Consider the following 27,794-nt stretch of genomic DNA (forward strand, 5'->3'; position numbering starts at 1 on the left):
ATGCTAAATAAAAACTTAAAGTACTAAAATAATAAATAAATCAGAATAAATCACAGATCTCAATAGTAGTAGTATTGAGAAATCGATTCAAACTTATTTCACAACTTATACCAAAAATAAAGTTTTACATAGAACAACCTGATTTCATGAATATTTATAAGGATCAAGATCACAAACTAAGCAAGAGCTAAGAGAACTATCTATTATAAGCATTCACCACATATACATAAACAAATTACAATTATTTATCATAGATACATAACTTAAATCATTCATCACAAATACCAGGAGTTATATTGGTTCAGTGTGAACATCATCTGTTCTTAAATAGCCACACCTACTCCACTCCCAATAATCACAACCCACGTGATATTAGCGTTCACTAATAAACAAAGTTTTTACATATTTACCTTAAAACATATATAGTTGTGATTTTAGAAGGGCTATCACAAACAAAACCCCACGCTGAGATTTTCTGGATATCTCAAAGAAACCTATATAATAATAATAATAATAATAATAATAATAATAATAATAATAATAATAATAATATTGATACTTATCTTCTCTTTGAAGACGTTCTTGATCGATGTAGCTAGTAGAACCGCTTCGCTTAAAGTAAAATGTTCAATGTTCAGCAACACAAACAAGGGTTTTAGGTTTTATATTGATTTTAAATTAATTCAAACCTCATGTTACTTGTTTGAATCTCTTAGATCTTAAAAGAAGAGCGAATACTCTCTTTAAAACATATGATTCATGAAAAAAGATCAAGGAATTAAAAATAAAAGCTATATAAACAAAAATATATAATACCGTATAATAGTTTGATAATAGTGGGGACTTCTCTTTTTCTTAATGAAGCCTTTTCTTAGCTTTGATGAGTAATTTCGAATTGATAGAATGCTTCTATTTATAGGCTGAAATGTTGTTGCTTCAACTCGTCTAAGGTTTCCTTTGACTTGTCTAAGAACTAACCAAATTTTAAATTTTGGCACGATCGGATAAAACAGATTTTCAACTAGTCGAAGGCCCTGCTCGACTGGTTGAGGGCCCTTATCGACTAGTCAAGCACAGGCTTCGACTGGTCGAGGGTGCTAAAAAATATTTGTTGGACTTCGAGTCGAGCACCCCTCGACTGGTCGAAGGTGCCTCTTCGACTGGTCGAGAAACCACCAGAAATATATGTTTTTTGAGTTTAAAACTTGAACTGGTCGAAGATAATCTTAGACTGGTCGAGCCACAACTTAGACTAATCGAACCAAGGTTTAGACTAGTCGAACTAAAGCCTAACCAAGGTATAAAAGATAGTATAAGTTTATCATTTTTAAGCACCTAAGTTTAAGGTCTTTCTATGGTCAATTATACCTGAGAAAACCGGATATTGAAGTGTAAAGCTTGAATCTTCTTCTTGAATCTTCAATAGTACACAGTTGATCTTCTACTTGAAGTACAGTAGAACTTGAATATGCTTTAGCTTAAAACATCCATCTTCATGACTTGTACTTGTGCTTGCACTATCTAACTTCATGACAAGTACTTGAAGCTGATCTTTACATTTTGATACACTTAAAGGTGAACTTTCCATCTTGATTCACTTGAAGGTGAACTTTCCATCACATTGTGTGAACCACATCATAAGTTATTTTGTCCCATCGAAATTTGACAAACAAGAGTGCTTTATACATTATAGAACTTACACATGAAAATTCAAATTTAAAAACATAGAAATATAAAATTTCAGATTCGTAAAAGATCACCTACCTTTAAAAAAATCTGATGATCCCGCCCTGCTCCAATTTCTGTGTGTGTGTGTGTGTGTGTGTGTGTGTGTGTGTGTGTGTGTGTGTCTTTGATTCAATTGTTTCTTTTATTTTTTGCTTTTTCTTTTCTTTTTTGTAAAGGAAGTGAGTAACGAAATGAAAGAGTGGGGAATGTGGACAGTTTTGATTGATGGGTGGGTTTGGTGCCCATTACTACGCGAAAAAGAAAGAAGAAGGGAGAGTGGGTTGGTCTATCATTGAAGATAATTTTTTTTATAGATGTGGTGGGTCCCACTGATGATGTTATAAATCCACTCCATCCATAATCTTGGTCTGGCTATGAGAAGACATGAGGCCAAAAATGAGGCTGATCCAAAACTCAGGTGGGCCACATGCAAGCGGACGGTGGGGTTTGTTCTCATAAAAAAATGGGTTGTTACAAAATCTGCTTGATCCAAAACATTTGTGGCCCTCAAAAAGTTTTTAATGGTCATTCACCACCTTTTCCAATGGAATGATTCATGTGAGATTTGGATCTGCTTCATTGTTGGGTTAATACCGTAAACTAATCTTGAAAAACGAATGGATGGTGTGGATATACAATACATACATCAAGGTGGGCCTCACTTATTCAGATCCCCCTAATTTCTGCTTTTGCAACACTCTAGTAACCACGATCATATGACACTTTGGTGAGCCAGGGCCTATTTACAGCGCCTTTCGGCTGCCGCAAGCCCACTTCCAAACCAATATTTTATTGGGCCTAAAGTTAGGCCTAGGCCATTTCGCAATAGATCGGACTGGGCCAAGATTTATCATTGTCAACCTGTGCGTTGAAACCTAGGCATATTGGTAGCAATATTCTAGGCCAAAGTTCATCCATCCTAGTGATCAAGTCAACACACCATTACTCAATTGTAATGGGCTTGGGATTGGTTGGGTCGAGCCATTCTCAGCCCAACTACTTCTGGAAAGGGTGGAACACATCACCTGCCCAGTTTTAGAATCTTTAACTAGGCAATTATTCATGAGTGTTGGAAAATAATTACCATATGATTAAGATATGAGGGGCCCATCGTAATGTGTGTGAGGAATCCGAGCCGTGAATCTTAACAACTTATTTGTCGGATTGAGCCCATTTTGTAGCAACTTCTTGGGTAACTTAATCAATACTCTCATGTGCTTCAATTAGCTCCCATTTGCTCCCCCAATCATGATATCAATGCTTTGTTAAGGTTCTAGCTTCAAGATCAAATAACTTGTATGCGTAATGGTCCTTTGAAGTGACCAAGGTGATAGGAGGTTGGTTGAATCTCCTACAACTAATAAAAAGTTATATTTCTTACAGGATTCACCTAAATGAGTCTTCTAAAGGATTTAAATAATGGTATGCATATAGAGGTTGAGTCTAATATATAGAAAGTGGAGGAGTTCAAGTACATCTTCAAAGTATAGGTTGGAATCCTCATTCGAGTGTTAATCTCAAGGAAGATGACTTATAACTCATTGTTTTAAAGGCTTGGGATGAGGGGTATTATTATGGTTTCACCTAAGTTTTTATTGCACCAAAAACTAATTCAAATGCCCGAAAACCGAAAGCCATTTATAAGAAGTTGAAATTCCGATAGTCAGAAAATAGGCAGATAACGGCTATGACGATGCCATTGAAAGGTATTCAATGCCATTAAAAGGTCTTCCATGAAAGGTACCTCAATGCCATAGAGAAAATCAGATAATATAGTATATTTCTTACTGGACATATCTAAGTTACCTTTCGATGCCATTGAAGGAAATCTCTATGCCATCGAAAAAATTAAACTAAATGATCAATTCTTGCTTGACATATTTGACTTCTTATTTGATACCATCGAATGGTCATCGATGTCATTGAAGTATGTTTTGATGACATCGAGAAAATCAGATAAAATGTAAATTTCTTGTTAGACATATCTAACTTCTTATTCGATGCCATTGAGAGATCTTCGATGCCATTAAAGACCCCTTGAGGTTTGCTTAATAGGATCGAGCACAACTCGAAAACTGTTGTTTTGTGTATATATTTTCACAGCAGCTTTGCACCTCTTCTAGCTCTATTTATTATGTGCTAATTAAGTTTATAAGGCTAAGTGATGATCAACAAGGTTTACCAACTAAGCTAAGATCATCTAAAAGTTCAAAGGTTGTTTTGAGTAATGGTTAGGATTATCAAGGCATCTTATTTATCTATTCTTTGCTCTTTGATGCTATTGTACTCTTGTGTATTCAGTCTTCAACTTTTAAAGGCTCAAACGACTACACGACACAAGGACTAACGTGATCGACAAATAATATGTACAAATTAATGTACTAACAACATCCAATTTCATTTCCAAGCATTGAATATCTCCTCACATTCAGTACAATATCTTAAGTCCATCGCTTGTTATAAGCACATAACATTGCATTACACATGCATTTACATCGTCTCTGTATAAGGACTATTTCAATCGTTGATATTTTGTTTAGTTATGTGAAGTAAGCATCGTACAATTGTACGGACGGAAAGGGTGCCTAACAATTTTCCTCTTTGTAATCGTGATTCCTTATCTAGAATTTTTTGTAGCAAATCATGAATTATTTTAGGACAGAGAATCCACTGATTTCTTTTCTTAAGACTTTCATGGAGTTTAATTGACTGTGACAATCTTAATAATCGGCTAGTGGCGTATATACGTATCTTAAGTCACAAAAAAACCGTAGAACTCCCCCAAAAAGGTTTCCATGAGTGTGATCCACCTGAGATCCACTGTTCACTAGATTGAGAGGCAAAAACTATAAATAAAAAATAAAAATAAATAAAAAGAAGTCATTGTCCACGTTAAACTGGTGAAGTTATATTGTTCTAAGGGCTAAAGCTCCTCCCATCTTTTACCTTTGAGCTATGGACCACCCACCCGATCAACGGTCTGGATCTCGTTCTTGTGTGCCAAATCTATGATTTTGCAAAGGAGAGTCGTAGATAATCATCTTGATGTGTAACAACATCTCGCATGCGTCATGTTATCTTTTAACTTTGGAGAATCTGAACTTTATCATGCCTGTGATCGGTGGAGACGGTCCACTTGTTTGTTGTGCATGGAAATTCCTGTGCTAGACCACCCAGCTTTTGACATTCTTCTCTTTCACTTTCCAAATCCGATCTCCCTGTACAAATGCCAGCATGTGAATCCTACACTCTCCACCAGCGTCAATATGACACGTGTGGCTAAGATCCAAACCGTTCATCTCGCTGACCCGTCTTTGTATGCACCACAAAGATAAAAATAAGCCAGTACGATCATCATTCAGGACCCATGTGTCTGAAAATATGAACGGCTTAGAATAAATAGAAAAACCGTCCATATTAAGCGTTACAATAACAGCCCAATTGATAATCGGAGCATAGTGATTTTCTTGCCATGGATCATACAAAGTAGAACTAGCATAATGAACGGCTCGAATATCTCATACATGTGGAACGAATTGGAGAGTAGCAATCCAACGGCTGTTAATGCGAGTAACCATCGCATTGTTCTTTTTCAAAAGAAACGAACGTTGGTCAATAAGCAAGCATATTCACAATGGAAATTGTGCGCAGAGAATTCGATTCGTTGTTTCTGACCTAACTTTTCGCCGTTGATCTTGTCGGTCTAACTTTGGATATGAGATTCCCCCCAAAAAACCCAGATTTGAAAATCTTAACCCCATGATGGATGGGATTCTTTTCTTTAAACCTGACCGTTGATGGTTTTTTAATCTTAACCGTCAAGTTGTAGGCTGCTCATCGAACGGTCGCAATCTACCAATCTGGATGCTTTTGGAATTTACCACCATCTACCGTGGGGACTATCAAATCAACGGTTGGATCATCAATATATGGCCCACCTATGGAGACTCCTGTAGGTCAATAAACTCTACGGTTGTAGACGAGCAGTGATGGTGACTCCAACCACTGGAACCTTCCTAGGGCCCACCGTGATGTTTATTTGTCATCCAACCTATTCATAAGCTTTTTCAAAAAAATAAAAAACTTGATGAAAGGAAGATATAAATTTCAGCTCGATCCAAAACTTCTGTGGCTCCCAAGAAGTTTTTAACGGTGGGAGTTCAATCCTAACTGTGTGGTCCAAATGAGCGTTGAATCTGTCTCGGTTTTTTAATAGACCATTAAATTATCTGAGAAAATGGATGAACGGTGTAGATAAAACTCATACATTACAATGTGCCCCATAGAGCCCCTGCGCAGACCTACTTTGTCCAGGTGAGGGCAGGACGCAATTCCGCTTCCACTCAGGACCGACCCACGTGTGCATGTGGAGAGTGGCAAATTCGTAATATGGAGAAAGTCAAGCATGAGATGACTGCGCCCGCGGTTGGCATGGTACCGGGTTCGGACGTCGGGTTTCGGGTCCCAATTAACCCCTAGAGTCCGGCTTGGGCCTGTCACAGAGACCCAGGGATCGGGTACGGGCCTATTTTTTATGCCCGGTTTATGAGTTTGGCCCAAGCCTAGGCAATACAATAGGCATGATTACTAAACCGGCCAATATATAATCGGGTCCATCTTGTTCTGACCCTTACCCGGCCCATTTCCATACCCGTTCCATACTGTCCTCTGTCCCATTCTGTTAGCAGAGGCTGGAATTAGGGCGGTAGACGAACCCCTCGGTTAGCTTGCCTCGGCTCTGACTTGAAAAAGCTCGATTTGGTTCGGTTCGAAACTAAATCCGGGTCGAATTGAGTTGATTTTTTGAGCTCGAAAAAATTTTGAACTGACTTTGAGCTTGCCCAAGCTCGACTTGACTCAAATAAAACCCTAACTCAGATCGAACTCGATTCAAAATAGTTCGGTGACTCAGTTATTTTGGTAATGATGTTGCTCACCAAGTGTTTGATGAACTAACTCAACTAAGTATTGGCTGGTGGCGAGAAAAGTATGGATATAAAACAAATACCCTTGTGTTTTGATTTTGATATTGCTTATTGAGTGTTTGATGAAATACCTGTAAAATTGTCATTGATGCTTTACATACAGTGAGAAATTGAAGATACATTCCATGTGTTGTGAAATGCTACACAAGTGAACACGGGTCTATGTTGGCTTGAACTACTGAGCAAACTAAGCCGGTGGCCAGTTAGGCTCAAGGACCGAGCCAAGCCGAGTTCAAGCTAAGATCAGCTAGTGCCCTAGCTGAGTCCAGCTGTGCCAAGCTCGACTCGTGAACACGTCTAGCTGGAATACCGGAGAACCATCTGGACAAAGTACATGTCGCAAGGTGATGCATCAATCTAAGCCGTCCATCCAGCGATACCTATCATGAGTGCTCTATAGAGAATCCTTACAGGCATTAGAGAATCCTTTCCGTCACTTTTCTTCGCTACCCCCACCGACTGTTGACCATTTCATACCGTAGCAATTGAAAATCACAGTTCAGACGGATCGCATCATCTGACGGAGGCGTACGGACGCAGATTAGGTACTACCTCCGCCTGTCCCGAGTTCGGAGCAGGCAGGGGCTCTGAGGGGCCCACCGTGATGTATGGATTTATCACCACCATCCATCGATTTTGACACATCATTTTAGGGTACAAGGAGAAAAAAATGAGGCAGTTATAATGCTCAAGGGACGACACAGTGGCGATTAAATAACTACCGTTGAAAACTTTTCGGGGCCACCTAAATTTTGGATCAAGCTGATATTTGTGTTTTTCCTTCATCCAGGTCTACGTGATCTTAAGAACAGGTTGGATGGAAAATAAAAATCCTAGGAAAGTTTCAACGGTGGAAGTAATTATCACCACTGCTTCCTATGGTGGTCCACTTGAGGCTTGGATCTGGCTCATTTTTGAGGTTTTATACTAAAATTATATATATAAATGGATAGACGGTGTAGATAAGCCCATAAATCACGGTGGCCCATCAGAGCCCCAGCAACAGGCGGGGAAGTACCTAATCCGCGCTTGTATTTTAAACCTATTGCTGTAAAGGAAAGTAGATGGACGGTCCTGCTGCCGTGGAGAGATGGCCTTACCATATTCCTCTTCTGCTCTTCTACCCACCCTACGTATCACCTCCCCAGTTCTAGCGACCACAAGACGACAAGCTACTGCTGAGCTGTAACCTGTGGGTCCCACCATTATTGCCATTAGATTACATAGCCTAACATTTTTGTCCCCAAGCTAGCGATGCAAGGGGTGGATCCAGTGCCTCGATGTCATTTCTGCACTCGTGGCATGTATGGACAAGATCCAACCGTTTATTTGGTGTTTGCAATTCTAAGTGGGTCATGGTCCAAAAATCAGTGTTTGGCAAATCCCGTCCTCTTAATTGTTACCGTACAAATGAACACTCAAGCACAAAAATCGGCTACTGCTCCATTCAGTGCCAAAAGATCTATTTATTTGACGGTTAAGTAGCTTGATTTAAGATAATTTCAATCCTTGACCAATCAATGGCGGTGGGACACGATAGATGAATGACTGGATCGAACTTACACACACACACGGAAACGCTCACCCGCGAACCAGTTCGTACAAATTTTTTGAGAACCCATCATACGTGATGTGGATCCAAAATCTCAACCGTTCATGTGAAGCAGCACCTCCTGAAACCCCTTTGGGGTTTTACTTTGATCTAAAACTTTGATGGGCCATGAAAAATGAAAATAATTTCCTCCCTTGATTTGCATTTCTCTTTCCTATGGCCCACCAGAATATTAGATCAGGGTGAAATTTTGTTACATGGGGTTTTATGAGATTCCGCATCACATGGACCGTTCATATTAGACACCCAGGGCACGTGTGCAAAGGTGCGCATGTGCGTAGGTGCATAGGGGAGCATGACTCTCTCTCTCTCTTTGTGCACGTGCGTAAGTGCATAGGGGAGCATGACTCACTCTCTCTCTCTCTCTCTCTCTCTCTCTCTCTCTCTCTCTCTCTCTCTATATATATATATATATATATATATATATATGGTACGAGAGAGAGAGGAATGCTTACCTACGCACCTTTTTATGTGCGCACCTTTGGACACATGTTATGGGCGCAAAAACTAAACGGTTCACATGATACAGAACCCATTGAAACCTTATAAGCTCAACTTTCAGTCCGGTACAAAACTCTAGTAAGCCATAGGAAAGAGAAATGTAAATCAAGAGAGGAAATTGTTTCTTTTTTTCATGGCCCACCAGAGTTTTGTATCGGGCTGAAATTTAGGATTATGAGGTTTCAACGGGTGACGCATTATGTGAACTACTCGTGCGCAAAGGTGTGCATGGGTGCTCACATAAGAAGGTCTGCACATGCCCACTTAAGCATTCCTATATATATATATATAGGAAAAAGGTACTATGTGCCCATCCCATGAGGTCGAGCTGCGTGGGCCCCACCGTGATGCGTTTCGAACATCTACCCCATCAGTCAGATGCACCATTCCATCATGGGCCTAGGTCTCACAAATCAAGTCAATCCGTGACTTGTGTGGGCCACACCACATACAGAAGTGGAGAGGGGCCGTGCACCATTAAAACATTCATAATCATTTTTTGGGCCCACCGAGATATGGTTTGCAAATCCAGCCCATCCATTATGTGTGTCCCACTTGGATGAGGGTTCAGACAAAGTTTCAGACGCATGCAAATTTCAGGTGGGCCCCACCAAGTGCTTTTATATGTTTTAACGGTGTCTTCACAAAATTTTAGATGGTATGGCCCACCTGAGTTCCGTATACGGCTGATTTTTGGGATATCCCATAATTTACAGGGGACCCATCAAATGCACGGTGTTGATGGTCGACACGCATCACGGTGGGGCCCACACAGCTCGACCTCATGGGAGTTAATCGTGAGGTCGAGCGCATAGTACCTTTTCCCTATATACATACATACATACATACATACATACATACATACATATAAAACCCCCCAGGACCAAGTTTTACTTTGATCTAGAACTTTGATGGGCCATGAAAAATTAAAACATTTTCCTCCCTTGATTTGCATTTCTCTTTGCTATGGCCCACCAGAATTTTAGATCAGGTTGAAAATTTCTCACGTAAGGTTTCATGGGATTCCGCATCACATGGACCGTTCAGATTAGACACCCATGACACGTGTACAAAGGTGCGCACGTGCGTAGGTGCGCAGGGGAGCATGACTCTCTCTCTCTCTCTCTCTCTCTCTCTCTCTATATATATATATATATATATATGTGGGAAAAGGTACTATGCACTCGACCTCACGAGTCCGTCCCATGAGGTCCAGCTGTGTGGGCCCCACCGTGATGCGTTTCGAAAATCTACCCCATCAACCAAATGCATCATTCCATCGTGGGCCTAGGTCTCAAAAATCAAGTCAATCCGTGACTTGTGTGGGTCACACCACATACAGAAGTGGGGAGGGGCCGTGCACCATTAAAACATTCATAATTAGTTTTTTAGGCCCACCGAGACGTGGTTTGCAAATCCAGCCCATCCATTATGTGTGTTCCACTTGGATGAGGGTTCAGACCAAGTTTCAGCAACATTAAAAACTCAGGTGGGCCTCACCAAGTGCTTTTATATGTTTTAACGGTGTCTTCACATGATTTTAGATGGTATGGCCCACCTGAGTTCCGTATACGGCTAATTTTTGGCATATCCCATAATTTAGAGGGGACCCATCAATTGCACGATGTTGATGGTCGACACGCATCACAGTGGGGCCCACACAGCTCGACCTCACGGGAGCTTATCGTGAGGTCGAGTGCATAGTACCTTTTCCCTATATATATATATATATATATATATATATATATATATATATATATATATAGAGAGAGAGAGAGAGAGAGAGAGAGAGAGAGAGAGAGAGAGAGAGTAATGGTCTCCTACGTATTGTACCACAAGGAGTTTATATGCGAGCCTTCATGTAAGTTGTAGAATTAGGAGAACGGTTGGGATTCAACTTCATTGAGAGAGGGAAAGAAAATTAGAATTGCAAGAGAATTTCCCGTGGAAGCCTTTCACATGAAGATCATGAGAACGCCTTTCAGTGTGAGGCCTACTATGATGTTTGTGATAAATCCCACCCATCCATCCGTTTTTCAAAATCATTTTAGGATATGCGACTAAGAATGAGGAGGTTCACCGTAATTTTCTTCCTTCTCATGGAGGTAAGGTTCTTTGCTCCCTTCTATCCACCTTCACACACAATGATTACACATGTGACATATTCTTTACAATGATGTATTTATTATATCCACACCGTTCATTCATTTTTCGAGATCATTATAGAGCATTATAAAAAAAATGAATCATATCGAAAGCTCAAATGGACCACACCAAAAATAGCAGCGAGGATAATGATTTCACCGTTAAAAAATTCGTAGAGTCCACCATAACATTTATTTTCCATCTAATATGTTAATAAGGTCACAAATACATGTATGAAGAAGAAAAACAAATATCATATTGATTCGAAACTTCTGTGACCCCAAAAGGGTTTCAATGGTAGACATTCAATCTCCCACTGCATTTTGCAGTGTTGTCCACTTGATCTAAATATCTATCTTATTTTTTGGTTCGAGCCTTAATACGAGATCACCAAATGGATGGACAGTTTGGATATAACATATAGCTCATGATGGGACCCACAGAACTGGCTGATGTCAATACAGCAGCTATATAGCTAGTGTGTGTTACACCAGCCAATCTGCTTCTAAAAGTTGCTCGACCGTACAATGATTGGTCAGGCGCCCACTAGGAGAAGGAAACAGATTGGCTACTCCCCCTGCCACCAGCCCCGTGGCTGGTGGTCGGTGCTCTGTGGGCCCCACCATGACGTATGTGTTTCATCCATTCCGTTCATCAATTTTTACATATCATTTTAGGGCCTGATCCTAAAAATTAGAGGGATATAAATCTCAAGTGGACCACACCACATGAAAACAATAGTGATTGGATATCCACCATTAAAATCCTCCTAAGGCCCAATATATTGTTTATTTGACATCCAATTTGTTGATTTGGTCATACAGGCCCAAATGAAGGGAAAAAACAAAAATCACCTTGATCTAAAACTTCTATGGCCCCCAAAATGTTTTTAATGGTCGACGCTCATTCAACAATGTTTCCAATAATGTGGTCCATTTGAGATAGGGATATATCTCATTTTTGGTATCATACCGTGAAATAATCTATAAAAATAGATGGACCGCATAGATGTAACACATACATCATGGTGGGGCCCACAGAGCACCGACCACCAGCCATTGGCTGGTATCGGGGGAGTAGCCAATCCGTTTCCCAGGGAGAATGGAACGAGGGATAGCCACCTCTCTACAAACTCGGATTGGGTAGTGAGTAGCCACCCCTCCACTGCCCAATTCGTAGTGGAAAAGCTCTATAGGCACCGCCATAATATATGGTTTCATACACGGCTGAAACATTTATAGGGACCACCATGATGTAGTTTTTATATCCAACCTATTCATAAGTTGACATAGACATAGATGAAGTGAAAAAAAAAATATAAGCTTGATTAGAAACTTATGTGGCCTTTAAGAAGTTTTGAACGGTGAATGTCATTGTCCCCACTATTTTCTATGGTGGGGTCCACTTGAACTTTATATCTCTCTCATTATTTTTCTCATGCTATAAAACTATCTCTCCAAATGGATGGATGGTATGGATACAACACATGCATCATGGTGGGGTGCACAGAGCTTGGTGACGTCACTTCAATAGTGAGTACCTTGTCACTATCTAATTCGCGCCTGTCCGGGAAGGTATTGTGTGCGAAGGAAGCGGATTGGCTGGTGTTCCACACACACCACCGATTGGTTGGTGTGTTGATGTCACCAAGTTTCGTGGGTCCCATCATGAGGTATGAGTTATATCCAAACGGTCCGTCCACTTGGTGACATAGTCTTAGTACTTGAGCCGAAAAATAAGACAGATCTAAAACTAAGTGGCCCACACTGTAAAAAGCAGTGGGGGATTGAACGCCTGCCATTGAAACCCTTTTGGGGTCACATAAATCATGGATTAATATGATATTTGTTTTTTTAATCTCCATCCAGGTCCGTGTGACCTGATGAAGAGATTGGATGGAAAGTAAATGTTACAGGGGGCCCTATGAATGTTTTAATGGTGGGAATCACGCCCACCGTTAAAAACTTCTTGAGGGCCACAAGTTTTGGATGAAATAGATATTTTTGTTTTCTCATCGCCCAAGTATGTGTGATCCAACGAACAAGTTAGATGGCAAATAAACATCACAATGGGCTTAGGAAGTTTTTAACGATGGGTGTTTAATCACAACTATTTTCCTATGGTGAGGTCTATTTGAGATTTGGATATACTTCGTTACTGGGTTCATGATTGAAAACGATCTGAACAATTAGATGGATGGCATGGATTAAACACATACATTATGATAAACCCATAGAGCACCATCCAATAGCTTCCCAGCTGTATACAATATGCAATTCCCGTAAGAGTGCGGAAATCTTGGCGTGCGAGTCATTATTTTGCAGACTTTCTCATTCTTACTGCTTCTGAATCCCAACTGTGAGTGTAATCTAACATCTAATATGAAAGCTTGCATTAAAGTTCCATGCAGCCTTGTGTGTAGGAGACTGAGACTCTCTATATATATATATATATATATATATATAGGGAAATGGTACTATGAGGTTGACCTCATGGGAACTTCCCATGAGGTCGAGCTGTGTGGGCCCCACCGTGACGCGTGTCAAAAGTCTGTCCCATCAAACTTGCTAGAATTTTCATTTCTCCATCTGGACCTTCACATTCGATCCCTTGAACCCATGTCTCAGATTCAATCTAGACTCCCAACATAAAGCCTACGCTCTGATACCACTTGTTGTATGAAACCACCACACTAAGGCATGGAAGCAAAATTGTAATGAATCAAACATGCAATAGAGAAATGAAAATTCGAGCAATTATAGAGAACACAACGATTTTATGTGAAAATATCCTTACGAAAAAAAAACCACCGCACCAAGTAACAAATGATCCACTATGAAAATAGAATTACAAGAGATGGACAACTTACAGGTATGAAACATTCACCTCTCAAGATTAATTCCCCTTCTCAAAATTCTAAGTCTCTCTAGAACTTTCTCTAATCAACCCTAATCTCGCAATAACATGGATTATATAACTCGGTTACATAATTAGTAACAAAACCAACTCGTTTATGCAAAGTTGTGCACACTGTCGATCGAATCTTCGAACAATCAAGTCCGATCAATGGACCTCGATGGAATCGACTTGATTCTATAGATGGATCAATGATACCAAAAGTGTCCAAAGAGAAAACTTGGTTTTTTAAATATTCTCGATCAATCGAACCCTAATGTTCGATCAATCGAACATATCTAAAACTATTCAAAGACCAAACTTGCTAATTCAAGATTTTCTCGATCGATCAATTAAACTATTGATCAATCAAAGACCCTAAATTTTATCGGATTGAAGGCACCTTGATTAACAACTTGATCGTTGATCACAACTAGTGGTTAACTCAGTAGCTAGATTTCTGAATTTGGTCCTACACATTCGTTTTGGTATAGGTGTCACTAACGTTCAATCAAACATTGAGCCGAGTATGATTCCAGCACACCCACACATTATAATTACACATAAAATATGAATACTGCCCTTGATCACATGTGTGGCCTTATGTTTGATTAAATTATGCAAGCACTTTCATCCATTTAATAGCTATAAAATTAAAGGTTCATAGCACAATAGTAAGTAGTCTAAGTTGAAAGGGAGAACTTGATAGCATTACCTCCATTAGGTTATACTCCATCATAGTGGTTAGTGATTTGGAGAGTCTGGATTGCCATACAGCTATGCCATTTGTACGGATGAGGAGCCTTCGTTTTCCAAGCTGTAGGACCAGTTGTAAACACCTCACAAGCACCCCAATATTTGTTGCATAGGATGTTATAGCACATGTATGGTGATCAGAATCATTAAAGAGGTAGGACTAGCTAGGGGTGTACATGAACCGAGCTAGCTCGGTCAACTCGCTTGACTTGGCTCGAAAAAGCTCGAATCGGCTTGGTTCGAAGCTGAGTTCGATCCAAGTCGAGCTGGTTTTTAGAGTTCGAAAATGAGTTCAAGCTGAGTTCAAGCTGGCCCCAGCTCGACTCGAATCGGTTCAATATATAGCTCGAACCTGGCTCGACTTGGGTATTCTCTGATGTTGCTCACCAAGTGTTTGATGAAACAACTCAATGAAGTGTCGGCTGGTGGCAAGGAAGGTATGTTTCATCAAACAATCCTGTTTTTTCTTGATTTTAATGTTGTTTATAAGGTGTTTGATGAAATATCTGTAAAACTGCTGCTGGTGTTTTATATTCGGTGAGAATTTGAAGGTGTAGTCCATGTGTTTGTGAAAATGCTGCATAGGCGAACTCGGCTCGATCTTGGCTTGAACTAGCTCGAGTTGCTGACCGAACCGAGCCGAGCTGACCAGTCAAGCTCGAGGACCGAGCCGAGCTGAGTTCGACTAGTGGCCGAGCCGAGTCGATCTGAGGCCAGCTCGACTCGGTTCGACTAGATGTACACCCCTAGGTAGGACTAACTATTGACAAACCATGGCCCAAAATTCAGCGCATTTCAACATAATCCTAACCATTTCAAGAAAAATAAATAGTTTTAGAAAAAAATAGACCATCAGTTCCGACTCAATAGACAAGATAAATACTGAATGAATGGTTTTGATTACCCCAGCTTGGGTTGGCCTATTCATGGTCAGGTCCACCATTTAATCCCTTCCTGTCACTGTATCATTGCTCATTCTTCTAAACCATCCATCATTACAATCTGATGTGGACCATATTTCTTTTAAACCGTCCAGACGATGAGGCAAATCAGGACAATGGTGCAATCATCGATCAATGTATTATACGTAGGGCCCATAATTTGGATGCGTGAGATTGGCCAACATTAATTATACTGTGTTTAATCCCTCAATTGATATGATAAGAGACTGATCACACGGTTGAAATCTCTATATTTTCCGTACAAAAGAATCAGATGAGATGGACATTCTCTCCCATTTGGTTCGAGATTGTTGTGACTTTGTAAAGGGTGAGATGATGGGTGGAGGAAAAGAGGATGGTTGACATGGAATCCACACGCTCCTATGTGGACCACGAGTTTTTCTTTGGGAGGGTATCTTGAAAGGCCGAATCAAAGGGGTCCATTAAAGTCAATGAGGTCCATGCTGTTGACATTCCCACCAAGTCAATGCTCTCTCTTTCTTTCTATATATATATATATATATATATATATATATATATATATATATATATATATATATATATATATTGCATATAATGCCTCTAAAATCTTTTTTTTTTTTTAACAAAAAGAGACCCCTTTTATTTTTATTTTTTACAGGGCTCAGCACAATCGAAAACAAACCCCTCCCAATAAAGGAGAGGGTCAAACGCGAGAGGGCATAAGCGCCCGCCTATCTACAAGATGAGCCGAAAGGACAAAAAGAACTACTGAGCTAGTCATTAGATCTAAGCGCACCTAGCCCGACCCTATCCAAAAAGATCATACCACAGACTACCAGAGGAAGGCACCTGAGATGGAGATAGATCGAAGACTATTGAAGGTGACTCCCTTCCCGAGCCAAACCATCAGTCGGACTGTTACCTTCTCTGAGAATGTGAGTGAAAGCAAAAGTTCCTAGTCGGCGTAAGCGGTTAATTCTAGACAGCCAAGGATTCCACTTCCAAGGGGTGTTGGAGTGATTGGTGAGGCTATTAATTATTATTTTTGAATCAGATTCCACTTTCTCTATATTATATTAATATAGAGGAATTCTCTCACATGTGCGCCTTCTTACGTTAGCACTCGTGTGCACCTTTGCTCATGTGTCATGGGCATAGAATCTGAACGGTCCACGTGATGTGGCACCCCTTGAAACTCTATGGCCCAATTTTCAGCTAGATCTAAAACTCTAGTGAGCGATAGCAAAGAGAAATGCAAATCAAGAAAACTATTTCCTTTTGCCATGGGCCACCAAAGTTTTGTATCGGGCTGAAAGTTGGGCTAGTGAGGTTTCAAGGGGTGCCACATCATGCTGACTATTCAAATTTTGTGCCTAAGATACGTGTACAAAGGTGTGCATAGGTGCTCACATAAGAAGGCGCGCAGGTGAGCATTCCTCTCACACACACCATGCATGCAAACATACATACACTCTACTACTACACAAACTGAGTTAGCTTGGTTAACTTGTTCAACTTGACTCGAAAAAGCTCAATTCAACTTGGTTCGAAACTAAGTTGGAGCCGAGTCAAGTTGATTTTTGGAGCTCAAAAAAATTTCAAGCCGAGTTGGAGCTTGTCCAAGTTTGAATCGACTCAAATCGAACCTTAACTTGAATCGACTCAGATCGAATCAGTTCGGTGACTTAGTTATTTTGATAACACTACTCACCAAGTGTTTGATGAAATGACTCAACGAAGTGTTGTTTCGAGTGCATACATTCTTCGCGGGATTGGCTGGTGGCGAGGCATGTATGGATACGAAACAAATCACAATAAAAAAATAAATAAATAATTTACATGATAAAACTACATCTTAATTTTGATGTTGTTTGCCGAGTGTTTGATGAAATACCTGTAAACTACTACTACTGTTTTGCATACCGTGAGAAATTAAAGGTGCACTTTGTGTTTGAGAAAATGTCCCACAAGCTCGAACCAGGCTCGAACTGGCCGAGCTGCTGACTGAACCAAGCTGAGCTGGCCAGTTAGGCTTGAGGACCGAGCCAAGCTGAGCTGAGTGGCGTCAAGCTCGACTCATGTACAGCTCTATTGTGTATGGTATCCAACCTATTCAAGAGGGTTGTCTCACCATGAAATTTGGATGAGCCAAAAGGTAGGCCATCCAAACATCATGTGTGCTGTCGCTTGAATTCGGAGGTTATTGGATGACATATATACAGGTGGGTGCCACCATAGAAAACACCGAACAACCATTCGAAATCCTCCAAATTCATGCAGTAGTCCACATCATGGTGGGATCTTATGTGATTTTGGGACGCTACAATTTTCAGTGGGGCAACCATTCTAAACAGGTTGGGTGATGAGCCCATGCAGCACTTGCAGGATAAGCTTATTCAACTGGACTTGTAGTGGAATTGGCCTCGTACATATAATGCATGCACACGAATTCCAATGTATTTTTGTAGGAGAGAGCCGTGTGATTATACAGGTAAGGAGAGAGGGGAGAGAGTTTTTGTGTGTGCATACGTATCTAGAAGAGAGATTGGTGAATGTACACGTATAGAGAAAAAGAATATATGTATATGCATGTTTATAGAGAAAGAAAGAGAATATATGCATGTGTGTGGAGCGTATGTGGAGAGAGAGAGAGAGAGAGAGAGAGAGAGAGAGAGAGAGAGAGAGAGAGAGCATATGCATATGGGTGGAAAAGGGTAGCTAGGGGTTGTGAATATACAGCGAAAGAGAGAGGATATATAGAGAGAGTGAGAGTAGATAGTGATAGAGATAGAATTATCAACCCGGAGAGATTCTTGGTAGCAAGTGGAGTCTCCCAATGGTGTGGATTGGCGCGAACGTCGATGTTTCGTTATGAATATGCCTCCAAAACCTCAGATGAACACTCCCCCAAGCCACACGATTTTCACACGCTTTAGGAATCATTTCAACCCTTTTTAAAAAAGCATCCCTTCTCTCATCAAGAAAAAACAAACCAAAAAAAGTCCCACTTTTTATGTGGGCCCCAAAAGACCACCCACTACTCTTACATCCTTGACCACTAATCATGGTCCCTCTCTCTATAGGCATTTTCCTACCACCCCTTGCATATAAATACAACCCCAACGAGCCCTCCTTCCCCATCTCCTAACATAGCAACATCTCCATCTCCATCTCTTTTGCCACATACACTTTCCATGGCTGAGTCTTTGGAGTCTTCAAGGTAACTACCACCTTCAATATTTCATCCACAGTCCTTGGATATCATACCAGGCATTTACATGATCCTCCTCCTCCTCCCCTTGTATGTGTCCTTTGTGTCGATAAACATCCATATATTCATGCCTACATGGAACACCAAATAGCTTTGATAGGCTATGGTGATGGTGATGATATTGGTGATGTCTTGATGATGAGGAATCACACATACTAATGCATTCCATTATAGAAACAACCTGCGGAATTAGTATAAAGAAATTGTCATTACAAAGATCAATGTATGAAGGTATACAATTTAGTTACAACTATAAAGATTTAATTACATCTAAACATATGTTTAAATCTTTAATCAACGGTGTATGGTCACTCATGTGTATGATACATCAAAAGACCATCTTTTTATTTCATTTCTTTAATATCTAATCGATCGTTAACAGCCCACGATGCGATTTCTCTCTTTCGAATTACATATTAACATGTTTCATTAATATCATGTTTACTCTATTTTTTAGCTTTTTTTTCTCTAATCAATGTGTTTTCAAGACAAATAAGTTCATGTTCATCGTCACCAGGAATAAATGTGCCGCATGTTTTAGACAATTCAATAAAATGGAGCACCTCGTCGAGCACATGAGGATTTCATACCACTCGGATCACGAGCCCATATGTGGAATATGTAAGAAGCATTGCCGATCATTCGAGTCGCTAAGGGAACATCTTATCGGTAAAACCCGAATTACTATCTGCAATCACCATTGTTGATCTCTTTTGTAGTCTGTGCTGGATAATGAAATGTACTAGTTTGCTTCCCTAGGGCCACTGCCAAAAGTCGAATGTGCACGGATATTCACTGTCCGTGGATGCAACCTATGCTTAAGCATTTTCGATAGCCAAAATGCACTTAGAGTTCACCGATCGATGTGCCAGATGTCGCGGGCCACGCAGGCATGTTAATGCACTAACTCATTATGTTTAAACGTACATAGGTTCATCTAAATTACAGTATGGTAGAATTGAGAGAACTCTTGTTTCTTTTCTTTTCTTTTTCTTTTTTTTTTCTTTTTTCTTTCCTTCTTTAGGGACTTGTTTCTCAAATGTCTAGGCTTAGCATTCATGTTCCTTCTGAAAATGAGATGTACGGTGGTAGAAGAACATATGGCCCACAGGTGGTTGCATTAGCTTGTAAGATGGTCGGTGGTGGCAACGACGGATCGTTAGATCTTTGTGGAAGGGTCTGTCTCATCGATGAAGATGAAAAAATCATCTTCCAAACTTACATAAAACCCAATGCTCAAGTTACAAACTACAGGTAAAAGATCATTTTGAAATTGTTGATTATGCGTCCTTCATTTGGGAGTAAATAGTCTACAGATCATTGTCATAGAAACCTTCAAATTTCAAGAAAAAATTTTTTTAAAAAAAAATATATCATTTTTTTCAGGTATGAGACAACCGGCATTAGAGCCGAGTACCTACACGACGCAATGCCATTGAAGCAAGTTGCAAGGAAGATTCAGGACTTCTTGTGCAATGGAGAAGCATTGTGGAAGATTCGAAACAAAGGTGGGAAAGCAAGGATTCTTGTGGGCCATGGTTTAGATCATGATCTCCAGTGTTTAGATATTGAATATCCAGCACACTTAATCAGGTAATATCTTTAATGATGCTAGTTAACGGCGCATTTTGTTGCACCAAATATCATGAAATTTCATTATATCACCCGAAAGGGACGTTTGGATACTCGATTGGATTGTGATAATTACTTAATTCAGTGAAGTGTAAATGATAAATTTGCAATTATATTACTTTCAAGTTGGACTTGAAATGAATGCAATTGCAATTCATAAGTATACTTTATCTTTATTGAAACGATTATCATGATTTGATTTGACATCCAAACGCGGACTATCTTGGAACAAACCCATATTAAAAAATCAACCAATTTCTAATATATGACCTTGTTATGTGGATATACCTATGTAGGGACACTGCAAAATATCCACCGTTGATGAAAACAAGCAAGCTTAGTAACTCATTGAAGTACCTAACACAAGCCTATCTTGGGCAAGTATCTTGTACCTCTCCATATGTGCATTTTACTCAACAGTCAAATTTCATTTCAATTCTAGACACTTGGGTTTTTTTTTTTAATTTTCTACAGGTATGACATCCAAACGGGTATACAGGACCCATATGAGGATTGTGTGGCCATGATGAGGCTCTACCTGAGGATGCGATCACAAGTTCATCCGACGGATGAAATCCCATCATCGTTTGAATTGCAGAACCGTAACAATTTCGCTACATGGAGGCAGAGAGAACTTGAGCGGATGACGCCGGATGCATTGCTTGAGATTTCGAGGTCGGATTATTACTGTTGGTGCTTGGACTCTAAGCAAGTGTGGGACCCTTAATCTTCGATCTTGATAATATGTGGCCATTTGGAGGTGTTTGGTCACTCAATAGTAATACACTAAAATGTGGTTTTTTAAGTTATATTTGGTTTAAGTTATGGGCTTTGAATCTTAATCCTATGCCATCGGATTTTATGTATTTTGGTTTACGGATGTTGTAATGAACTAAATAAAAATAAAAATAAAGATAGAAATATTGTAATGAACTAAATAAAAATAAAAATAAAGATAGAAATATTGTAATGAACTACTCAATCAATGCTAATGTGATGGAGTTATCGATCCAAACAGGTTATTGGACGTAAATGGCAAATTGGGGTGTGAAATCCATGCAATTCATTGCCTGGGATTTTAGTTTTTATGAGTTCCATTTTACCTAAGTTGTGGCTCAGGAGAATTTGTCGGCCTATTTGGACCCACATACTGAGATGTTCTAATGATTTTGAACCGTTCATGTCCTCAATTAAGCTATGTTCCAATAACCACACTTCAGAGATGATACTGGACGTTGATTTTTCGCATCAAATGTGAGTCATCCATTGAGAAAGTTCTTTTCAATGTTTTAAATTCATCTCCAAAGTGATGATTTGAATAATCCTTTCACTGTAGATCTCGTAGAGTAGCCTGTATAATATAGTGTTTAGAACATGGACGGTTCAGATCATCTGACGATCTAATCATGTGGGTCACGCGTCTAGCGTTGTACATCTGCACTCCAATGCATCTGTAAATACAGCAAACGCTCAAGATCTGAACCATCAATTCAGTGGGCTACACTTGTAGATGTTCTGGATTACAAATCAGGCCAGTCCACTAGTGGCCAGTCTTTTAACCAAATGGACGGATTAAACAAGTTTTTTCCTAGCCATCCATTTGCTTAATACATTGTGACCCACTTGATAATTTCCGACTAGGAAATCTACTACAGTGTGTGGCCCATCTGATGGACTGATGGCTCTTGTACATGCATCCAACATTAACACGTGCGAGGCACGCGCACTGGCGTGCGAATAAATGGGGATGTGTGTACACCTGGGCTTATCAAAACCCGCTAATGAACAATGTCAGCCACGGTCATGCATTGGAATCCGACCCACGGCGGGGTGAGAGAAAGAGTGTGGTTCAACACTAGGTCATGGGTTCGCGAGTATCATGTAATATTGAGTGTGTACAATAAATAAATATATAAAACCATAGTTATTTGTATGCCTTTAATATGATGTCCTAAAATCGGCGGGTCACACTATGGTGATAACCCAAAGGTCAACTTTGATATCAGTTTAACATCTACTCTGTCTAGTGGATATCATTTTAAGATGTGAGCTAAAAAATGAAGCAGATCCAAAACTTAAGTAAGCCACACTAAAGGAAATAGTAGATATGATAACTCCAACCATTGAAACTTCTCGGTGCTTGCCGTGATCTTTATATTCATAAGACATCTAACCCACTAAGATGTAAGTAAAACACAAATCTCAGGCAAAACTTCTATGAGCTCCAATAAAGTTTCAATAGCAAGCCTTCAGTACTCCTCACTGTTTCCTGTGTGTTTGATCAAATTGATAGGGTTATGTAGGAAGAATGTTCAAATTTCTCAGTCTCTAATGAAGCAGTACTGGGAAGAGCTCGATGTTTGCTGTTTGTGGAGGCATGTTAATCTCGTATCAGGTAATAGAAGCTACAGTAGTGGTGGGGTAGAATGCGATAGTGTTTTTAGTTTAACTTCTGCAGGTTATGAGAGTTTGCTGCCTTGATTTCTTGCTTATGGTAGTTTGAATCCATTCTCAACTAGATATATAGGAGGAAGTCCCTGTTCTCCTGTGCAGCGCCTGCTTGGAGGTAGCTTTGGCTAGCTGTTGTCCTCTTTGTGCTTGATGGTTTTGTTATATGGAGGTTGTGTCCCTTGCATGGGTTTTTTTTTTTTTTGGCAGTAGTTGTGGGCTGTTTGCAGATGTGTTTGTGTGCGGATGTTAAATGTTGAAGTTCATTTTTTTAGGTTTAGTTTTTTTTTTTTTTTTTTTTTTTAATTTTTTTATTTTTTATTAGAGTGATGTAATGTGGTTTTTTTTTTTTTTTTTTTGTGCCGGGGACCTTTTTATTATTTTGCACTATGGGACTCACTTACACGTGCATGTGTGTTTGACACATGTCCCCCCTCTCTCTCCTTTTCTACTTTTTCAATCCTAATTTTCCATGCTATCATGAGAATCCAGCTCATTAAATGTAAATCCTCTCGTAAAAGAGAGTTGGTTGTGCCATCTCTTTCCATATCACTTGTAATCTAAGAAAGGAAAAGAAAATAAAAAAGGGAGAGAGATAACAAGGAGAAGTCCAGCAACCCTCAAGCTCATACAAGGTAGATTTCTCTTTTCTTCTTTACATTAACTTGATGATTATCCCTTTCACATCTTCATCTATTGTCTTGTTCTTCTTTCTTCCTTGGTTGTGAATCTTTGCTAGTGTGACCTTGTTACACTATTTAAGAAGCAGATTGTTTCGGTATTGTGACTTTCATTGTTCTCCACATGGTATCATTGCTACAAGGGTGATACTTTTGTCTTAACTCCCTTGGTGAAGAAGATCAACCGATCTTTTGAAGATGGATTGGGTGGAAGGTTTCATAGTTTTGGTATTGAGTTGCCCAATCAGTCAAACTACAAGATATATATGGAAGTCTTGTATGGAGTCTTACCTTGTTGGTGAAGACTTATGAGAAGTTGGTGAAAATGATTTGAAGGCTTCTTCCAATACTTCGGAAAATGCTAATGCCTTAAAAAAGTGGCAAATGACGAATGCAAAGGCGGAGTCTATTTTGAAGAGGTCTATTTCTCCCAATTCATTTAAATATATCATGGATTGTAAGTCGTTTCGTGAGACTTGTACTACTTTTCATGGGTTGTTCAATAAGAAGGATGTGGCTCAGTTGCAATTGTTGGAGAATGAGTTGGAGAATTCAACTCGAGGTGATCTCTCCATTTCACAGTTCTTTTTGAAGATCAAAAACTTTCTTTGAAAATTTCTAATCTTGATCCAAAAGAACTTATTTCAGAAGCAAGAATGAAGTGGCACATCATTGGGTTAAAGAGGGTGCATATTCCCTATGTTAAATCTATTCAAGGGTGGAATGTTCAACCCTCCTTGATGGAGTTTAAAAATCTTCTTACTTTACAAGAGTCATTGGCTTAACTGATGACTGAATGTTCAATTTTCAAAAGTGACAGAGATGCACTTTTGAAAATTGCATCAGCCAGAAGAGTAAAGCAAATGCCTCTCGTGAGAAGCTCACCTCCCATTTGAATCAGCCCTCTCATGTCGCTGTGGATGATGATTCCAAAAGGCACCGAATCTACAAAAGGATCGAGATAGAAGCAAGTCTCAATGATAGATAACATTCTTCTTTGGAACGTCCGCGGTATTGGGAATGTGAGGACGATCAGATCGATCAAGCATCTGGTGGCCTCCCATGACCCCTGCATTCTCATTTTTCTGGATCCCATGTTAGCAGATGCTAAACGAGTGCGCACAGGTTTGAAACTTGATTTTCATGCCTCTGTCTCTAATGCAATTGAAGGCGGAAAGATATGGATTTTCTTTAAAAACTGTATATCTCTTTCTGTGCATTCCTCCTCCTCCCTGACTATTACTGTTTTATTCCACTGCTGTAATTTCCCTTCCCCTATTTATTTGACATGTGTATATGCTAGCTGTGATAGTCGAATTAGGAGAGTTCTGTGGCAGGAATTGGCAGATTTTGCATCCACATTACAAGGTCCTTGGGCGATTGGAGGTGATTTTAATGCAATCGTCTCCGCTAATGAGAGGAGAAGTAGAAGGCCTCAGCCCACCCACAGCTCAGACGATTTCGAAGAGGCCATCAATCGAGCTAATATCATCGATGCGAGTTTCACAGGACCCAGGTTCACATGGTGTAATAATCAAGAGGGCACTGCCAGAGCCTGGGCTAGACTCGACCGAGTCCTCATCAATCACGCTTTTATGGTAGCCATACCATCTTTCTTGGTTCAGCACTTGCCGCGGATTAACTAGGACCACGCCCCTCTCCTTCTCTCAGCTCCTCCTTAGCCCGCTCCAGCTCCAAAGCCATTTAGGTTTCAACGCATGTGGGTTCTCCATGAAGGCTTCCTTCAGACTATTTCCCTAGCCTGGAATGAAAGCGGTTGTGACCACCCCCTGTTCAATTTTCTGTTTAAGCTGAAATCAGTTAAACGTGCCCTTAAGCGATGGAACAAAGAGTGTTTTGGTAACATTTTTCAACGTATAAAGGAGGCTGAATCCAAGCTCAGCGTGCTAGAAATTCAGTTGCAGGACAGGACAGATTAGCCCTCCATGTCTGCTTTCAGGTAGGCCTCCATTGATGTGGCAGCAGAAGAGATTAAGAATCTGGAACTGAAGGAAGAAATCTATTGGAAACAGAAAGCTAGGAACAACTAGTTGGAGGAAGGTGATCGTAACACAAAGCTTTTCCATGCCTCCGCTTTAGAATGCTAGCGCTGAGCGACTATTTCCTCTATTCGCCTCGAAGATGGTCGGATGCTGGATAATATAGCTGATATTAAAGTTGCTGTGATTGAGCATTTCTCTTCCTCTTTCTCTGCCAGGATCGCCTCGCTCTGTCCTCAATTGCTGGATGTGATCCTACTAGCTGTTCGGGCTGATCAGAATCTAATCCTCACAGCCCCTCCAACTCTCCAGGAAGTTCTCGCTGCAATAAAAACCATCCCTATTGATGCGGCTCCAGGCCCTGACGGTTTCTCAGCAAGCTTCTATTCATCGTGTTGGGACATTGTGAGGCAGGACTTACTCAAGGCTGCAGTGCACATTATTAGGGGATGCTCTATTCCGCGGGCAGTTTCATCCACCTTGCTCTATCTCATCCTGAAGACATTTGCCCCTACTTCGTTTTCAGACTTCCGACCCATCAGCTTATGTAATTGCCTCTACAAGATCATCGCTAGTATCATTGCGTCTAGGCTATCTGAGGTTCTCCCCGACCTTATTTCCTACGAACAGGCTGCGTTTGTCAAGGGGCGTTCGATGCCGGAGAGCATTGCCCTCACTCAAGAACTGGTTAGGGACATCAATAGGATAGTACGTGGTGGCAATATTATTTTGAAATTAGACATGATGAAGGCTTACGACTGGCTGGACTGGTCTTTCATAAAACAAGTGCTGATTCGGTTTGGCTTCGCCCCTCCGTGGATCCAGATGGTTGAGAACTGCTGGAGTAGTGCGTGGTTCTCGGTTAATATAAATGGTCAAGCCTCGGGTTTCTTCAAGTTCTCAAGGGGCATTCGGCAAGGAGACCCTCTATCTCCCAGCCTTTTCATCCTTGCGGCTGAGGTCCTGAGTAGAGGCATCACCCGTTTGCTGAACACGGGTGAATGTACCCCTTACAAGCTCAAAAGGGGCTACATTCCGGTTTCTCATCTGTTATATGCAGATGATACGCTGATCTTCACAAACGGTGGCCGAAAGTCGCTCCGGGTGCTCTCCAACTTCCTCGAATTATATCAACAATCCTCTGATCAACAAATCAACTTCTCCAAGAGCGCTCTAATGTGCTCCAACAAGATCCCTCCCTCCAGAATCAGAACCATAGAAAGATTCTTGCTTATTCCATCTACCTGCTCCACTCTGCTTTATCTTGGAGTGCCGATAGCCTTTGGTAGGGTTAAGGCGAGCTCCTTTCAACCTCTGATCGACAAGGTTGCTGCTAGGATTAATGGGTGGCGCATTTGATTTTTGTCCCAGGCAGGCAGACTCGTTCTTCTTCAACACGTCCTCGGTAGCATCCCTGTCCACTCCCTGGCAGCCACCCATATTCCAATTAAAGTCATTGTAGCGTTAGAACGTCGATTTGCAGATTTTTATGGGGGTGGTCTAAGGGAAAGCAGAAACTTCACTGGGTCCATTGGAAGGCTGTTGGTACCCCAAAATCAGAAGGCGGCTTGGGAGTCAGGTTGTTGAAAGAGTTCTTATCTGCCCTTCGAATGAAGTTGGCCTGGTCGATCACTAATGTAGCCAATGTTAGTCTTTGGAAATCTTTTATGTCCTCCAAGCACAATCTGGCTCGCCAGCGACAGATCTTCTCTTCTCCCACTATTGCGGCTTCCCCTTTGTGGAAAGAGGTGAAGGCGCTGATCCCCACTCTGGAGAGTCAGGCGCAATGGCATATTGGTCTCGGAAAGTGTAATTTTTTGATTGAGAATTGGTCGGGTTTGCGTCAGCTGTTAGATCATGCGATTTCTCAGGTTCCCGCTGATCTCCTCTCCACTAGAGTTAACCAAGGGTTGGGTAAATCAGGCCCCTCCCTCCTTCTTTTGTCTACGATCACGTCCCCCAGAAAATAGTGGATTATATTTTCCAGGCCGGGTTTTGTTTATCTAACAACCCGGATTGCAGGTTCTAGCCGTTCGCCCCCTCTGGTTCTTTCTCGGTTAGCTCGGGTTGAGATCTTTGTCGGACGAGAAACCCTCATAGAGCGTGGTCGAAATGGGTTTGGCACCCCAGCTAGCCGCCTCGAATATCACTTCTAGTCTAGCGGGTGTTGAACAAAGCTATACCTGTCGATGTGAAAGTTCAGAAACATGGAGTCGCT

The 27,794-nt window shown here is 40.6% G+C and overlaps 1 protein-coding gene across 1 annotated transcript; it reads left to right on the top strand.

Annotated features, from left to right (window-relative positions):
- The first annotated feature begins 18,257 nt into the window (after window positions 1-18,257).
- On the top strand, window positions 18,258-21,290 carry LOC131230690 (RNA exonuclease 4-like). The gene is made up of 7 exons (XM_058226611.1): window positions 18,258-18,765; window positions 19,334-19,485; window positions 19,576-19,706; window positions 19,841-20,070; window positions 20,203-20,409; window positions 20,745-20,825; window positions 20,923-21,290. The coding sequence occupies exons 1-7, from the start codon at window positions 18,740-18,742 to the stop codon at window positions 21,173-21,175; spliced, it is 1,080 nt and encodes a 359-aa protein (XP_058082594.1). The 5' UTR covers window positions 18,258-18,739; the 3' UTR covers window positions 21,176-21,290.
- The last annotated feature ends 6,504 nt before the right edge of the window (window positions 21,291-27,794 follow it).

This window comes from Magnolia sinica, chromosome 2 (assembly GCF_029962835.1).
Source record: "Magnolia sinica isolate HGM2019 chromosome 2, MsV1, whole genome shotgun sequence".
In the NCBI taxonomy this organism is placed as follows: domain Eukaryota; kingdom Viridiplantae; phylum Streptophyta; class Magnoliopsida; order Magnoliales; family Magnoliaceae; genus Magnolia; species Magnolia sinica.

Bases quoted from the DNA above. Each gene is read 5' to 3' on its own strand.
- LOC131230690 (XM_058226611.1), top strand. From the start codon at position 18,740: ATGGCTGAGTCTTTGGAGTCTTCAAG. The intron at 20,071-20,202 runs GTAAAAGATCAT...CATTTTTTTCAG, and splicing joins GCTCAAGTTACAAACTACAG to GTATGAGACAACCGGCATTA. The intron at 20,826-20,922 runs GCAAGTATCTTG...AATTTTCTACAG, and splicing joins CTAACACAAGCCTATCTTGG to GTATGACATCCAAACGGGTA.